We start from the raw sequence: 18,317 nt of genomic DNA, 5'->3' as shown, positions 1-18,317 counted from the left end.
AGAGTGACTGGAAGCTGGGTCTTGTAAACAAAAAAGTGGAGTGGTTAAATAGGGAGTTCCAAAGAGTAGGACTGAGGCAACTGAATGCTCTGCCGCCAATAGTAGGACAAAGCAGGGTTGGACAAAAAGCCAGAGGAGCAAAGCGCTCTGACAGGGCTATCTGACCAGAGGAGCAAAGCGCTCGGACAGGGCTATCTGACCAGAGGAGCAAAGCGCTCTGACAGGGCTATCTGACCAGGGGAGCAAAGCACTCAGACAGGGATATCTGACTAGGGGAGCAAAGCGCTCGGACAGGGCTATCTGACCAGAGGAGCAAAGCGCTCGGACAGGGATATCTGACCAGAGGAGCAAAGCACTCGGACAGGGATATCTGACCAGGGGAGCAAAGCGCTCGGTCAGGGCTATCTGACCAGAGGAGCAAAGCACTCGGACAGGGATATCTGACCAGGGGAGCAAAGCGCTCGGACAGGGATATCTGACCAGGGGAGCAAAGCGCTCGGACAGGGACATCTGACCAGGGGAGCAAAGCGCTCGGACAGGGATATCTGACCAGAGGAGCAAAGCGCTCGGACAGGGATATCTGACCAGAGGAGCAAAGCGCTCGGACAGGGATATCTGACCAGAGGAGCAAAGCGCTCGGACAGGGATATCTGACCAGGGGAGCAAAAAACTGACCACCTGTTCTGAAAGTAGGCAGTTGGCATCTATGTTATTCTGTTTAAAATGAAGAATTTGGCTACAGTTTAGGTCCATAGGAAAGACTTAGATGGACAAATATGCTTTGTTCCTTCTGGAAAAGATGTTAACACTCTGCACGCAACAAAGTGGAAACTCATTACAATTAAATGGAAGAAGCGCCCATGGGATTACGTCCAGAAGCAATGTGTTTTTAAATAAAAATCCACTAGATGTCATGTCAAAGCTTGGAGCTTACTGTCTTCTGGGCCTCCTTCACTGTAATGCAAGAGTCCAGGCATGGAACAGTAAGGCAGGACAGAAGTAAATGAGTCACCCAGAAAGGTGTTGGGATGTATTGCAATATCTGATTCTCTACTAATTATTTGTCAGCAAGGCTCATCTCCATGATGGATGTGCAATTTTTAGATTTGATCCACAGGGACCAACCAGTAAGCATGCTGAAGAGGTTAATTAGAAAATAGTTGAATCACATTTTGATTGAAGAATTGAAAATGGAAGCAAACCACAATCCGATTCCAGCGTATCAAATGCAGAAACGAGCAAAACGCATCATAAGGACTCTTTAAACAGATTAGAAAAGACAACATTTAATAAAGTTGAATGTTTAGCCATTAATGAATTGTGGGAATATTAACAGATAAAATGGTGAGTTGAACAAGCTTTTCTAGGTGTAGAACAGAGATAGAACTACCAACAGGAACAAAAGGAGGTGCAAATCCTGAACCATTGCCAGTTGGGGGAGATCACGTGGCAAACATGATTGTTGCAACACAGGAGTTCATAGGGGAAAGTATCTTTGCTATCGATATTTGCATAAAGGAGTATTTGTCTGCCAATTAGGCAAATGACTTATGCTGAATGCACAGTAGTTTCTTTACATTATGAATATATCATTGTCACAGAGCAGTCCCTCAGAGCCAGGATGGTAAAATACAAGACTCTACTCATTCCACAGAGTTGTATGAAGTCTTCTGACAATTAGCACAAGGTTCAAGAGAAATTAGCTAATATAAACACAGGAAGATGAAGCTTTTTTCAGTCCCAAACATACTTTAGAATTCTGTGGCAGTAGAGGAAAATGATGCACAAAGTGTGGAATATACTGCTGGTTCAGCAAAAAGGATAAGTAACAGGAAAAACAACATGCATTAATATAGCATTTGACAGACGAGAAACAGGAGTGCTTTTGCAGGAGTATCAGGAGCAGTGACCTCAAAGCTTGGCCAAAGACAAGTGCTATAAGAAGGCTTTTAAAAGTCGAGGGAGACAGAGGTGGAGAAGTTTGGGAAAGGAATTCCAAAGAATAGGGGGTGAAGCTGCTCATGGCTCTGCCAACAAAGGTGGAGTGGGGAAGGCAAGGGAAAAAGAAAAAAAAAAGACTTGCATTTATATAGCACCTTTCACAACCACCGGATGTCCCAAAGCACTTTACAGCCAATGAGGTACTTTTTGAAGTGTAGTCACTGTTGTAACGTAGGAAGTGCAGCAGCCAATTTGCACACAGCAAGTTCCCAGCATTACCTAATAATGACCAGATAATCTGGTTTTAGTGATGTTGATTATTGGCTATGACACCGGGGATAACTCCCCTGCTCCTCTTCGAAATAGTGCCGTGGGATCTTTTACGTCCACCTGAGCGAGCAGACGGGGCCTCGATTTAACATCTCATCCAAAAGACGGCACCTCCGACATGCAGCACTCCCTCAGCACTGTACTGGAGTGTCAGCCTAGATTTTTGTGCTCAAGTCCCTGGAGTGGGACTTGAACCCACAACCTTCTGACTCAGAGGCGAGTGTGCTACCAACTGAGCCACAGCTGACACTTTACAAGCTGTCGAAGGGACGCACCGGAGACTAGAGTAAGAAGATGTGGGTGGGGATGTTGCAGGTGCAAGGTGGGGGCGAGGCTATGGAGTAATCTGGAGACAAGGGCTGCGATTTCACTGGCCGAGGCGGGTCCGGGGCGGCGTTACGGTCCCAGCCCGCTGCAGCCCGCACTCTCCAAGTGATTTTTCGTTGATTAGGTTTGTTAAGCCCGCCCTGCAGGGTTCCCGGCCAATTAATAGAAAGCGGTTCTGATGACATCATTTGATGACGCGCCTAGATGGTAAGGAGACCTATATCAGAATGTTGTTTATAGACTACAGCTCAGCATTCAACACTATCGTCCCCAACAAGCTGGCCACCAAACTCCAAACTCTTGGCCTGAACACTTCCCTCTGCAACTGGACCCTGGACTTCCAAACAGACCCCAGTCTGTCAAATTAGGCAACCACACCTCCCCCCCCCCCCCCCCTGACCCTGAACACGGGGGCCCCACAAGGATGTGTGCTGAGCCCCCTCCTCTACTCCCTCTTCACCCACGACTGTGTGGCTGTTAATGGTTCCAACACCATCATCAAGTTTGCAGATGACACCACGGTAGTAGGCCAGATCACCAACAACGATGAGTCAGCCTACAGGGAGGAGGTCCAGCATCTCGTGAAGTGGTGCGCCGACAACAACCTGGCCCTTAACACCAAGAAAACAAAGGAAATAATCGTGGACTTCAGGAAGTCCAAAGGCGGAAGTCACACCCCCATCCACATCAATGGGGCGGAGGTGGAAAGGGTGGCCAGCTTTAAGTTCCTTGGAGTCCACATCACGGAAGACCTCTCCTGGTCCCTCAACACCTCCTCTCTGGTGAAGAAGGCCCAGCAGCGCCTATATTTCTTGAGGAGGCTGAAGGGATGTAATCTGTCACCCCCGATCCTCTCTAACTTCTACCGCTGCACTATAGAGAGCATCCTGACAAACTGTATCACGGTATGGTACGGCAGCTGTAGCTCCCATGACCGGAAAGCCCTGCAGCGGGTAGTCAAAACTGCCCAACGCATCACCGGCACCCGGCTACCGACCATAGAACATATATATCAGAAACGCTGCCTACGGAGGGCACGGTCCATCATCAAAGACCCTACCCACCCCAGCCACAGTCTGTTCGCCCTCCTACCATCTGGAAGACGCTACAGATGCATTCGCACCCGTACGACCAGATTTAGGAACAGCTTCTTTCCCAGGGCTGTCATCCTACTGAACTCCACAAATAAACACTAAAGCCTGCACATCTGCCGATGCACTTTATTATGGTCATATTTATGCTAATATATATGTACAAATGTATGTTGAAATGTTTAAGTGTCCTAATCCAAATTGTACACTCTCGGGAGCCGCAAGCCTACATTTCGTTGTACTGCACTTGTGCACTAACAATGACAATAAAAAGTTGATTTGATTTGATTTGATTAGCCAGTTTCCTTAAAGGGGCCATGTCCAAATTGATTGACAGTTGTGCCGTCCGTGTTCTACAGTATTGAGGTGCTGCAAACACTGACGAGCACTGCACAGAGGTGCATGGCTGCACCCAGGCTCGCACATGACTTCCTCCATATGCTTATGGAGGGAGTCACAGCCCACAGGGAGGTTCTCTTCCCTTCCAATGGGCAGAAGAGACCTCCCCAGGAGATCAACACAGCCTGATTGCACAGGAGGGCACAAGCAGGGATGTCGTCAGGAGGACCAGGCTGCAGTGGCGCAAACCTTTCAATGATCTCAGTAGATCACGAAACATTACTGCCAAGCCAAACTCAACCTCATCCTGCTGTGCCACTCATCACATCCACATCCTTACTCACACCAACTTACCTTGCACCTCCACCCATCCCTCTCTATCTACATTATCACTTCCCCATCTCACTAGCCACCCCTCACACTCCTCCTACTGCAAGCATACCAACCAACAACACACAGGGTAGGCACTTGAGAGGTTTAGCCAATGTCCATGTGAAGTTTCTGTTAATGCAGACGGCATAGTTTTGGACGATTTGGAATTTTTGGAGGGTGGCTGACAGCGAGGAAAGTGTTGGAGAAGTCATGTGTAGAGGTGATGAAGGTGTAGATAAGAGAGTTCCACCAGCAGTGGGGATAAACTAGAATTAGTCAAAAGCAGATTTATCCACACATAAAGCAAGCTGTGTTTAATTAAAATGGATGACACAGACAGAGGAGATGTTTCATTAGTCAAACCCAACCGGTTCAAAAAGCTGCAACATGCCAGTTTAAGATATGTCACCAACCTGCAAAATGCTTTAAAAAAAAAAAAAGTAATAATTTTAGATTCTTAAAAAGGCATAAACTTCTTTAGAAACAAAGGGAGTTTGGCAATCCTTTTCTTGGACAGTCCTTCTTTACATTAAACAAGCACCACAATTATCTATATTTACTCCGAGAGCAAGCTGATTGCACCCAATTATCATTCACTGTGGATTTCCTTCACACAGATGAGCGACTGTATTGTTACATTTGTAACTCTCCACTCCCCCCTCCCCCCCCAATGGTTACAAATCCCTTTATTTTCTCACTTGTTCCCTTGGCCCACTTATGGACTAGGTGGGCGATTGGGTACCCCAGGGCTCCATCAGTATCACACAAGACAGGTCCCAGGAGAGTAGTGATCCAAGGACGCTTCCGATACCCCTTTCCATCGCAGTACAGTTGAGAATTTTGCACAAGTAGTAATTTTTCCCATGCAGTTACCGCCCCAGAGCTGCCGTCACTTCTCTCGGAAAGAGGAACTGAATATTCCAAAACGGCACACACTTGCAAATAACCACGTCGTTTCTACAGCATGGTTTACTGTGAGCCAGCATATATCCATTGTATCATCACTTCTTTAAAGCAATACAAATAAAAATATTTAAATGTACTTATTTACAATTAATGACAAACTTATTTTGGCTGCAATACAACACATTTAACTGAAGCTAGTACAATGGAACGAAAGACTCCAAACATTTAATTAAATGTTTTTCTTATCCGAGCAAGCTTCAGACCCAATATCTTCTCTATTACAAAGGATGCAGGCTTCCATCTCTGTAACATCACCTGCCTCCGCCCCTACCTTAGCCTTTCTGCTGCTGAAACTCTCATCCATACCTTTGTCATCTCCAGACTCTACTGTTCCACTGCCATCCTGGTTACCCTCCATTCCCCTGTAAACTTTAGGTCATCCAAAACTCTGCTGCGTGTACCCTACCCGCACCAAGTCCTGCTCGCCATTATCTTGTCTATGTCTTTAAAATCCCTTCATGGCTTCATACCTCTCTATTTTTGTAATGTTCACAGCACTACAACCCCTCCCAAACTCTTTGTTCCTCTGGCCTTTTGAGCATCCCTTCACCACATAATTGGAAGCCGTGCCTTCAGCCACCTAGGCTTCATGCTCTGCAATTCCCTCCCTGACGTTTCTCCACCTCCTTAAAACCCAACACTTATCCCCTCCTAATATCTTTTTCACTTCGGGCTGGATTTTGTCAATGGGGGCGGGACTGCTGGTTTTCGGGTTTCAGTCCCGCCCCCAACGACGTCTGACCAACCCACGCTGTTTTCCCTTGATTGACCTTGTTAAGCCCGCCCTGAAGGCTTAGCCAGCCAATTAATGGAAAGCCAATGACAGGACGTCATCGTATGATGTTTTATCTGTTGAAAATTTTTTGACAGCTGAATTGTTAGCATTTGACAGCTTTAAGAAATTCAGTTGTTTGCGCCTCCCGTTAGCACCTTAAAAGGGCACCAATTGGGGCGCAAAGCAACTAGCACCCGGGCGCGGCGATGTTTGTGCCACTCGCAAAATTAACTAGACATTTTGCAGCGACGCCAAACACTACCACAACGATCTCTTGCGCCGGCAAACTGTGACGTCAGTCGAGTGCGTAACGCCCCAAACCAGATATTGAGTGGCGCCCCCTGCCACTAGCAATGACAGGTTGAGGGGAGCGTTATGCTGTCAGAAAGGGACTAGGGGAGCGCTATTTAAAGGCGACCGCTTCCTGCCTTTTTTGGTCGGTGACATTTTTGCATCACGCAGTCTGAGAGAGAGAGAGACTGACTTCTGGAGAGATTCAATGCTGTGTGAAGGAGTTTTGAGTACGGAGCTGCACTTTGCAGGTTTATTTTGATTTGCCCTTCCTTGCTTCGCCAGCACTCTGAGGTAGCGCCTCACTCCTCGGCGTTTGCGCCTTAAGACAGGTGTGAAGCGCCTGATTTAGCACACCAATCACCTCCAAGGGCGATAAAAGCCAAGTCTGCTGTTGGAGGCAATAATTAGCGGCAGGCGCTAAACTTTGCGCACGGCTGATAACGGCGCCCCAAATGGGGCGATACCGAATTTTTCCCCCGGCGCTAAACTTTGCGCATGGCCGATAACGGCGCCCCAAATGGGGCGATGCCGAATTTTTCCCCCAAACTGTTAACACTTACCGAGTGAGTGTTTATAATTTCTTCAATGGAGATGTAAATAACCGGTTTGCTTAGTGTCACCATGTCAGAGTATTCATCAATATTAAACTTTTCTTCTGGCTCTGGCACATCACAGGCTGACTGGAAAAAATTCCTGCAAGGGGTGGAAAAAAACAAGTAATTGGTAAGGAGCTGGACCACCACATGGGAGAGCTCATTAGGATTCAGTCACTGCACAATTTTCTAATTTTGAATGATCTGTTGTTTTTAGATTAAATTGCTATGTCACAGCTACTACAAGATCTACTACAATGTCAGGATTCACATTTATCTTGGTTCACCACAGCTGTAATTCAGAACTCATATCAAGCCTTCTAAATACAATTTATCAAATAGCTAGCAACTAGCCACGATAAACACACAGAAATTCACAGTTACTGTGAAAAGTGGAGATAACAGACTTTTCCCCAAATCCTCTAATTCCTAAAGATGACAGAAAACTCCTGTGGTTCAGAGTCATCTTCTTGACAGATAGTCTGTTTTAGCAAAAAAGACAGTGTCTCGAACCATATTGCTAAGTCAGCTCATTGGTGCTAACCACAATTTTTTTTAAATTAATTTTAAAAAAAGTGGCTGGAAAAAATAACAGTGCAACAGTTGTTGCAAAGAACATTAGAAATCTCAAGTTCTGCTTACAGTGGAAGGTTATTTTTTTCATTAAAGTGTTGCCATCAATTACTGCATAAATAATGGATCATACAAATTTCAAAATTTGCAGATGACACAAAACTTGCAAGTATAGTGAACAGTGAGGAGGAGAGTGATAGACTTCAAGACGACATAGACAGGCTGGTGGAATGGGCGGACACGTGGCAGATTAAATTTAACGCAGAAAACTGCAAAGTGATACATTTTGGTAGGAAGAGCAAGGAGAGGCAATATAAACTAAAGGGTACAATTCTAAATGGGGTGCATGAGAGAGACCTGGGGGTATATGTGCACAAATCGTTGAAGGTGGCAGGGCAAGTTGAGAAAGCGGTTAAAAAAGCTTACGGGATCCTGGGCTTCATAGAAGCAATGGGCTGGATTTTCATTGAGGAGGCGGGACTACAACTTTCGGGGTTGTAGTCCGCCTCCATCGAGTTCCAGCCAACCCACGTGATTTTGACTTGATTGACCTTGTTGAGCCCGCCCACCGGGCTCAGCGGGCCGATTAAGGGCCACCCGGCAACAGGTGACGTCACAGATTGATATTTCATCTGGCAAGACGTTTTGACAGATGAAATATCAGCGTTTCACAGCTGTTTGAAGCTGTCAAACACTGAATCTGTACTCCAAGTTAATTCCTTCCTCTCAGGCTGATTTAGAGATCTCCCTGGAACAGAAAGCTGAATGCTGCAACTTTTGACAGATCGCGGCCATTCTGCTTTCTGTGCCGGTGAGATGAGGGACTCCCGAGACCTGAAGGAAGGAAGGCTGTAAAGGTAAGTAAAGGTTAGTAGAACTTCTTTAAACACTTTACACACACCAAACACACTTACCTTTGCACTCATGCACCCATCACTCACCTGAACACCGGACATCTCGACCCCTCCAAGCCCTTCATCCAGACGGTCCGCCTCGCTAACTTGGCGTGGTTTGGAGCCGTCGGGAATCCCACACTTCAACATTAAAAATAGGGATTAGGCTAAAAACTGCCCGTTAACTACCTGTTAACAGGCAGTTAATTGGCACTAATCCCCTTCCCGCCTCAGGGAGGCGGGTCCCAGTGCGGGTCGGGTACTTGCCTCCTTTGAAACTGGCATGGAGGCGGGTTGGGTTCGGGACCCCCGATTTTGGGATTTTAACCCCCACTCACGCCTCCAAGGCCCAATGAAAATCCTGCCCATAGAGCACAGAAGCAAGGAAGTGATGATGAACCTTTATAAAACACTGGTCCGGCCTCAACTGGAGTATTGTGTCCAATTCTGGGCACCACACTTTAGGAAGGATGTGAAGGCCTTAGAGAGGGTGCAGAAAAGATTTACAAGAATGCTTCCAGGGATGAGGAACTTCAGTTATGTGGCTAGACTGGAGAAGCTGGGGTTTTTCTCTTTAGAGCAGAGAAGGTTGAGAGGAGATTTGATGGAGGTGTTCAAAATCATGAGGGGTCCAGACGGAGTAGATAGAGAGAAACTGTTCTCATTGGCAGAAGGGTCAAGAACCAGAGGACACAGATTTAAGGTGATTGGCAGAAGAACCAAAGGCGACATGAGGAAAATCTTTTTTATGCAGTGAGTGGTTAGGATCTGGAATGTACTGCCTGAAAGGGAGATGGAGGCAGATTCAAACTTGGCTTTCAAAAGGGAATGAATAAGTTAACAAAGGTTAATTAAAAAAAAAATCTGGAACAAAAAGCTAGCATCAGTAACGATGACCATGTAACTATCGGATTGTCGTAAAAACCCATCTGGTTCACGAATGTCCTTTAAGTCACGTGTGACCCCCCCAGACACAATCCTCATAGAATTCATATGTAGATCTGAGTACACATTCAACTCTTTCTGAAATTCAAGTTTTGGTTTCTCCTAGCGGTTGTCCTGCTACCTAATCGCTGTTGCCACTTAGTTTTGGAGCTTTACAGTTACACTATATTGCTTAAGATAATGGGGAAATTGTATAAATGCTGAATTTAATAAAAGTCCACACAATCTCAACACTGCACCTGTTAAATACAAAATCTAATTTTACGATGCTGTCCAACAATCCAGCTGCACTCTGCACTAAGATTACTAATGTAATGAGGTGAAAAGTGCCCAGAGTTCACTGCTGGGAATGTACAACTTTAACTATGTTGAGACATACTAAGGAAACCATGGAACGTTCATTTTCATGCAGGATAAAACCATGATCCCCAGGAAGTCTCAGTGCTGAGATGGTCAGCCACTCCAGGAAGTGATCTGCTAGTGAAACTAAAGCAATTAGAAGATGGGAGCATATATTTGAGAATTTACAGTACTAATGGAAGGCTCCTGTATGTGATATTCTCAGGAATGATCCAGGCCATTGAGCTGATGCACAGACTGAAGCTCGTTAGATATAGAAATGGATTTCAAGAGAAAGGCTGGATTTTGAACTCTCTCATTACTGCATTATAAGAACACAAATTAAATTTATCAGCAATAACCAAAGTCTTTACTGGAACTGTGTCCATATATAATGCAGGTTGCACAACTAGAGATCAAGAACAAGCTAAAAATTATCCCATTATCTATTCTTCCTCCAAAGTGCTGCAATTTTTAGATCAGGATTAATTTACTGGACACATTTGCAGTTGCCACTGAGCAATTAATACAGAGGGACTTGGCTGTATAATAGAAGTCTAGGTGCAGGGAGAGAACTACTTAATTAAATGTATTCCATGGTACAAGTATTCAAAAAAAAATTAACAAAGTCTGTGCAAAATTAATGTTTTGGAACATTTTACTAAGAGAAGTGCTTCCAAGAACAAATCACCTGCATGGAAAGCAGTTACTGCCTCTGTACAACATCTGGTGTGCACACAGCTGCTTTTTCTAAAAAAAAAACTCTACCTCTGACTTACAGTCTAATAATTTTCACAAAAGTTCTCTATCCATTATCCAGCAAAAACCTTTTCACTAATCCAGTGAGTCCAGAAAATAAAAGGCTGCTACTTTTTCCATGGAACACGATTGTATTGCCCCCCACTCATCCCCGTCCCCACACAAGAAACTGAACCTTTGGGGGGCAAACCACCAAACTGGCTTGCATTGACGACCTTTGTTACTCATACTTTATAGTTGATTTCTGAATGTGTCTTGCCAAGTCCATCACCAATAGCAGTACTTTATTCAGATTGTCTAATAAAATTGGTTTCACCACACTAACGAGAGCCTAAAACTCAAGATTTCAGAGCATTTAATCTAATTTCTTTAGAAGCTTGTAAACACGTGATTTCCATTCCTTGATGTGTTACGGAAACCAGTAGTTTTATGCAACGTGTGACTTACTAGGAAAAAATATTCCTGAGAGTCAGGGACAAAAAAAATCTAACAGTAAAGATGACCACTTTCCCAGAATGCATTAAACAAATGTTGCCCATTTCAAAAAATTATTTAAATGTTTTGAGAAATGTTGAATTTCTGCTTAGAGTGCCAAAGAATCCCGCATAATCTACTCCCGTTTTATTCCTTTTAGAACACATGACTGGTTTATTAGTCATGGACCACAACAGCTTGCAAGTTTCATAGACACTGAACTTTGCCTTGCAGTACTTAGTGCAGTAAAATTCGTGTAAGTTATTTAGAGGTCGTTACCGGATTTGAATACAGCCAACATCCTGATGTGTCAAGATTTTGCTAGTTCAGCAAAAACAGGAAAAGTTAGTATTCTTATCCAAGGTTAAGTTAGCAAGTTCTGAAACAATATTGTTTATGTTACAAAACATTTGGAGTCTTTTAAAATGATAGAATTGTAAAAAAGTTGCTCGGATTATATATTTTCTCACTAGCTTTGTCAGAGTTTCCCCAAATAAAGACGGTTTGAGCATAGCCAAGCATCCAAAGTTAGTTTGGGCAACTCATCCACATAATGCAAAAGGAAATCCTAGGTTCTTATAGTCAATTACAAAACTCAGTTCTGCCCAAAACTGTTCATTGTATCTGTGAATGGTAACACTAGGGAGGAAATATTGTTGGAAAACCCCCCAGAATTTCTGTATTATCAGCCAACTTTATTACAGAAAACATACAAATTATGTATCTTTAAAAACAGTAATACTTGAGACACTTCTGGACAACTACCACAGGGCTGGAGGATAGACAGACAGTCTCAACAATGGAGATCTGAAGACATCTTCCCCAGAGTAAAAGATGCGTACAACAGACTCCCAATAATTAGAATAAATACTGTGTTCAGTGATTCCTTTTAAAAAGAAACTCAACAAATATCTGGTTAAGATTGAGACTGGGGGTTATGAATACAGAAACAAGATCAAATATCCATGGATCACATTGGTTCCGTGCTGCTGGAACCACGAAATGACATCTGTGAAAAGCAAGTGATTGACTTGAATTAATGTAGGTGCAAGGCAAGACCGATATTCTGGAGACCCCTCAAAAACTTCCAGCGATCAGGGAGAAGTTTTTCTTCAAGAGAATGAACAGTTGGGGTATTGAAAATTGAAAAGTTTGAGGAAGGAATGGGGCTTGACAGACCAAATGGCCCATTTTCTATTCCATGCTTTCCTGTTCCTACTAACTTATTCACCATGCAATCCAAATCAATGCATATTTGTACTCCAGCGCTGTCAACCAGATGCAAATATTTCAACACATGGACATAATATTTTTTAATTGGTGAGAAATTATTAAATGTTGATGTTCAGAGGGATTTGGGTGTCCTTCTACACAAAACACAAAGTTAATGTGCAGGTACAGCAAGCAAATAGGAAAGTAAATGGTATGTTGGCCTTTACTGCAAGGGGGTCAGAGTACAAGAGTAAGGAAGTCTTGCTGCAATTGTACAGGGCTTAGGTGAGACCACACCTGGAGTACTGTGCACAGTTTCGGTCTCTGTACCCGAGGAAGGATATACTTCCTTACAGGCGGTGCAACAAAAGTTCACTAGATTGATTCTTGGGTTGAGAGGGTTGTTCTATGAGGAGAGATTGAGTAGAATGGGCCTATACTCTAGAGTTTAGAAGAATATGATCTCATTGAAACGTAAGATTCTGAAAGGGCTAGACAGGGTACACGCTGAGAGGCTGTTTCGCCTGGCTGGAGAGTTCAGAACTAGGGGGGTATAGTCTCAGGATAAAGAGTCGGCCATTTAGGATTGAGATGAGGAGAAATTTCTTCACTCAGAGGGTGGTGAATCTTTGGAATTCTCTACCCCAGAGGGCTGTGGAAGCTCAGTTGTTGAATATATTAAAGGCTGAAATCGATAGATTTTTGGACACCATGGGAATCAAGGGTTATGGGGATAGTGCAGGAAAGTGGAGTTGAGGTGGAAGATCAGCCATGATCTTATTGAATGGCAGAGCAGGCTCGAAGGGCCTTATGATCTACTCCTGTTCCTATTTCTTATATTCTGCATCATAAATGATAGCAAGAGATTCTGAAAGTTTTAGTTTAATGTCTAAAGCAATGGTATCACAATACTGTACCAGGAAACTGGTTAAGAAATAGAGCAAAACTGTTTCACTTAATCACTAATGTTTCCAAAAGGACAATAAAAAGCATTAGACAATGCAGTTTGAGAAGTAAAGTTCAGACAGACATCTGGGAATATACATCAAATAACATTCAGCAATAAAAACAACAGAAAATGTTGGAAACAGATAGCAGTTCAATCAGCATCTGTAAAGAGAACTTAACCTCTTGATTGGATCCACTCTTACTTATCAGATTGTAACACATCTTTAGCAATGACTTCTCAGGCCCCACATCGTCACCTCCAGAGTCTCCCAAGAAACTATCCTCGACATCCTCTTCTTCATCTACATGCTTCGCTTGGCAACATCATCTACAGACACGGGGATCAACTTCCACATGTATGCTGATGACACCCAGCTCTACCTCTCCACAATCTCTCAATCCCTCCACTGCCTCTGTGCAGTCAGGCAATTTGTCCAACAACCAGTCTTGGATGACCCACAATTTCCTCCAGCTAAAGATTGGGAAGACAAAGCCACTGACTCCCGCATCAAATTTTGTACTCAGCACAGATTCCATCCCTCTCCTGATCCCCGTTTCAGCCTGAACTAGATGGCTTGCAACCTCAGCATCCTGTTCAACCCCAAGCTGAGCTTCCAAATCCACGACCTCGCCATCACAAACACCACGTGCTGCCATCTCTGTAACATCGCCTACCTCTGTCCATCTGCCACTGGAACTTTGACACATGCCCATGTCATCTCGGGGCTAGATACCCTCAATGGTCTCCTGGGTGACCTCCCATCTTTCACCTTCCATATACTTCAGCTCACCCGAAGCTCTGTTGCCTGCATCCTATCCTATCCTACCAAAGTCCCATTCATCTTCACTGAGCTAAATTTACTCTTAAATGTAAAATTCTCATCCCTGCACTTCAATTTATCCATGGTCTTGCTCCTCCCTGTCTATAACTGTTTCAAGCCCTATTACCATTCCCCCCTCCCTTGAACACTGTTTCTCCAACTCTGGCTTCTTGTGCGAACCTCCTCCCTTCACCCTGCCCCCAATGACTGCCGTGCCTTCAGCAGCCTAGGCCCCGCACTCTGGAATTATTTCCCTAAACACTCTCCATGGCTCCACCTCCCTTCCTTAAAACCCACTTATTTGACAAAGCTTTTGGTTACCCACACTAAACTCTCTTTTGCTGGATGTTCCTTTTCCCCTTATACCTATGAAAGATCTTGGTGTGTTTTTTCATCTACAATCAGTTTATTTAAAAAAAAAACTAATATTAAGTATCACTTGAGGCCTGCAATGGCTTTTTTGCATTCACATGAATTATAGCATGTTATTGTTCCTGTTTAAATCAATACTCACCTTCAGTCAAATATGAAATGCTTACTAGCTCGGACTAGGATTTTCCAAATAGATTGACTGAGCAGGAAGCAATCGGTTTCATCTTGGATTATTTGAACCAGTTTGTATAATTTCCAGCCCATTTCAAACTGTGCTGCAATACTCACCTGTAAAACATCTGCACTGACCAGCAGAATGCTAGATTACATCATAATACCACACATCAATATAATGGAGTTATATGTTCCATCTATAAATAGATCAAGTGCAGCAGCCAGAAACAGTTTAATACCACTTCATTTTGATTTTACTGTCACAGCCATATAAAGAGAGTTGTATTTTAACTGCCCTTTTACAACACTGAAACTGGGGAAGACAGCTCCAGGCACGTACACTTAGATGCATGTGCAGAGGGACACTCTCTAGCACCCACTTACGTGCAAATGTTTTAATGACTGAAAAGAGTCAACAAGATTGTCATGTGAACGTGACTTTTAGCACAGCAGGCCAGCAAGCTTTATTTTCTTTTGGGCTCCCTTAATGACGCAGAAGGCAAATGCAATGAGTCATCCTGATTAGGATGATCCCTGGACTTTACATAGTCAGCTGGTCTCATTCAGGGCAGCACTGGAAGGCGTTGCAACTGACCTCAGTGTTCGCAGGTTGGGGGTTGCGGAACAGAGCCACGAATCCTGCTGGTAATTGCTGTTCAACGATCCTTGCTGCAAAGTGAACGTGTCAATGTCAGCTGAAGACACGGTCAGCTCAGTGTGTGATGTCCTCTCTCACAGCTAAGTAGCTGGCTGACACACTACCATCAAAATTACACATAAAGGTGAGATACTGGCGAACCAGAGTAGGCAAAACTGTTGACCAGTTTCTTTGCACTGACCTGTAGTCCTCTGTATACCGATCTACTGAAATCTAGTCAATCTGTAAATGTTTAGAGAGGGTGTTTTCTGCAGTTGCGACTGGTCAGATGGACTACAGTTTTTTTCAGTCCTGTGGTTTCCTATTAAGCTCTTTTCTCTCTCCCCACCCCTGCGCCAGTGTAAAATGTAACTATATCTGCATCAAAAATTTGATGGCTTATATAGCCCAAGTGGCCATTACTGGCATTACAGTACACAGGGGGCTCTTAAAGGCACATACACCACAATTCCTCCCCTTTTAGACAACCAGTACATAATATTTTAAGTAATCATTAATTAACATGTTACAAGAACAATAATCTACACATTTGCTGCAGTTAATCAATTATAAGTCAGTCTCTCTGGAGTCTTCCTGACTCGGTCTGGATAACGCCTCGGTGGTGTAGTAGTTTTTGGTGGCGTAGTAGGTTCTTTTGGCAAGGTCGATTCGGCTTGAATGCCAGTGTCGGGTTCATCTGGTTCCAGTATCACCGGATCGGAGGTAGATACTATGGGTATCTCTGCTTCATCATTAGGCATATAGAGTTGTGGTGTAGGTTGTCCCTTTTCGGATGACTCTATGATCTGGTCAGCATGGCGCCTTATTATGCTTTCTCCAATGTCCACGGTATACATCAGCGGTCCTAGTCGTGTGCAAATAGTTCCAGGCTGCCATTTCTTGGTACGGTAGTCCCGGGCCAAAACTTGTTGACCTATCTGGAAGGTTCTAGTTGGCCTTTCATTCATGCCTTGAAATTGCCGGTTCTCCACGTCCCTTCTGATGTTTGGCTTGATCAAATCCAGCCGGCATCTTAGGCTTCTGTTGAAGATCATGGCGGGAGTTTGGTTTGTAACCACGTGTTGCATTCCTGTATGCAAACAAGAAGTTGTCTACCTTATGCTGTAGATTTATGTCTTCATTACCCATGGCCTTTATGGCCTTCTTGAAGGTCTGGACAAACCTTTCAGCCAATCCATTGGTGGCGGGATGGTATGGGGCAGACGTGTAGTGCTTAACCCCATTGTTTTTTTAAGAACTTCCTGAATTCTTCGGACACAAATTGCAGTCCATTACCAGAACAGATCTGTTCAGGCAGCCCATTCCTGGCAAATATGGTCCTTAATACTGTGATGGTTTTTTCCGTGGTGGTGAAGGGCATCTTTATTACCTCCGGCCACTTGGAGTGTTCATCAACCGCGATTAAGAACATTGAGTCCATAAATGGACCAGCAAAGTCGATATGTACCCTTTGCCATGGAGATGAGGGCCACTCCCATGGATGTAGAGGGGCTTGTGGTGGTGCGTTTTGGACCTTCTGGCATCCTAGGCAGCTCTTGGTCATTTCTTCGATGTCTCCATCGATACCTGGCCACCCCACAAACGCACTGGCTAGGTTCTTCATTTTCACTCCACCCAGATGCCCCTCATGAAGCTCCTTTAGCACTTTATCCTGGAGTTTGGGTGGAATCACCACTCTGGATCCACACATCAAGGTTCCTCGGCACACTGACAGCTGTTCTCTTCTTTGCGAGAATGCTGGCAACAGTGGTTCGCCATGTGCTGGCCATCCCTTCACCGTTAAATCATAGACTCGTGAGAGAGTCGGGTCATTTCTCGTTTCCTTTTCAATGGCAGAATTTGTTACTGGTAGACATTCCACTATGGTTGAGTGGAACATCTCCACTGGGTCTACTGTAGGTGCCTCTTCTACCGTCAGCATTCCCATGCTGTTTTGGTCCTTTGTATTCAATGTCATATTGGTGTGCCCCTAGGAAAAGGGACCACCTCTGTAGCCTTTGCGCTGTCATAATGGGAACACCCTTTTTAGGGTTGAATATGGAGACGAGGGGTTGATGGTCAGTCAACAAGGTAAATTTTTGTCCGTGTAGGTAATGGTTGAATTTCTTCACTCCCCATACCAGGCTGAGTGCTTCCCTGTCGATCTGGGCATAGTTACGCTCAGCTGAGTTCAATGAGCGTGACGCAAAAGCTATCGGCCGCTCCGAGCCATCAGGGAATCTATGAGATAATACCGCTCCTACGCCGTAAGGGGATGCATCGCACGGCAGTCTGATTGGCAGTGATGGGTTGTAATGAGCCAACACTTCCTTGGACGTGATCAAGCCTTTGCATTTATGGAAGGCACGTTTACAGTCTTCGCTCCATTTCCAAATTACTCCCGTTTGTAGCAGTTCGTTAAGAGGGTGCAGAAGAGTTGACAAGTTCGGTAAAAATTTATGATAGCAATTTATCAATCCCAGGAACGACCTTAATTGTGAGACATTTTCAGGTGCTGGGGCTTTTATGACCGCTTCAATTTTTTCAGGTGACTTATGCAACCCTTCGTTAATTATGTGGCCACAATATGATATTTGTTTCTGGAAAAATTCGCACTTGGGGCGATTTGCTTGTAGGCCCCGTTCTCTCAGCCTAGTGAGCACCTGCTCCAAATTGGCAAGGTGCTCGTTGTCGTTTTCTCCTGTTACAAGGATGTCATCTAGGTAGCATTGAGTCCCCGGAATCCCTTGGAGGACTTGCTCCATAGCTCTTTGCCAGATAGCTGGAGCTGATGCTACTCCGAAAACCAGTCGATTGTACTGGTACAGGCCTTTGTGTGTATTTATCGTGAGATACTTTTTTAGAGGCCTCCTCAACCTCCATCTGTAGATATGCCTGTGCCAAGTCAATTTTGGTGAAACGTTTCCCTCCGGATAGTGAGGCGAAAATATCTTCTAGCCTCGGAAGAGGATACTGTACCGTGTGAAGTGAGGAAATCTACATTTTTTTTCTTACTGGTCACCGTCAGTGCCTGAATGGAGTGCCAGTCTAAACGTATCTTCCTGATCCATTCACGTTCCAACAGCGGTGGACCACCATCTTGCAGAACGTATAAATACAACTTCTGTATTTCCTTGCCGTT

The 18,317-nt window shown here is 44.4% G+C and overlaps 1 protein-coding gene across 4 annotated transcripts in view; it reads right to left on the bottom strand.

Annotated features, from left to right (window-relative positions):
• iqgap2 (IQ motif containing GTPase activating protein 2) overlaps nucleotides 1-18,317 on the bottom strand; it is a 385,400-nt gene that overhangs the window by 50,214 nt on the left and 316,869 nt on the right. For all 4 annotated transcript variants that reach the window (XM_085990677.1, XM_085990687.1, XM_085990695.1 and 1 more), the window contains one exon: nucleotides 6,996-7,128. In XM_085990677.1, coding sequence (XP_085846803.1) covers nucleotides 6,996-7,128 — 133 coding nt within the window. The remainder of the gene's footprint in view (nucleotides 1-6,995; nucleotides 7,129-18,317) is intronic.

This window comes from Somniosus microcephalus, chromosome 1 (assembly GCF_052327205.1).
Source record: "Somniosus microcephalus isolate GS21.2 chromosome 1, FLI_Smic_1.0, whole genome shotgun sequence".
Classification (NCBI taxonomy): Eukaryota; Metazoa; Chordata; class Chondrichthyes; order Squaliformes; family Somniosidae; genus Somniosus; species Somniosus microcephalus.
This window is presented reverse-complemented; position numbering and strand designations above follow the sequence as displayed.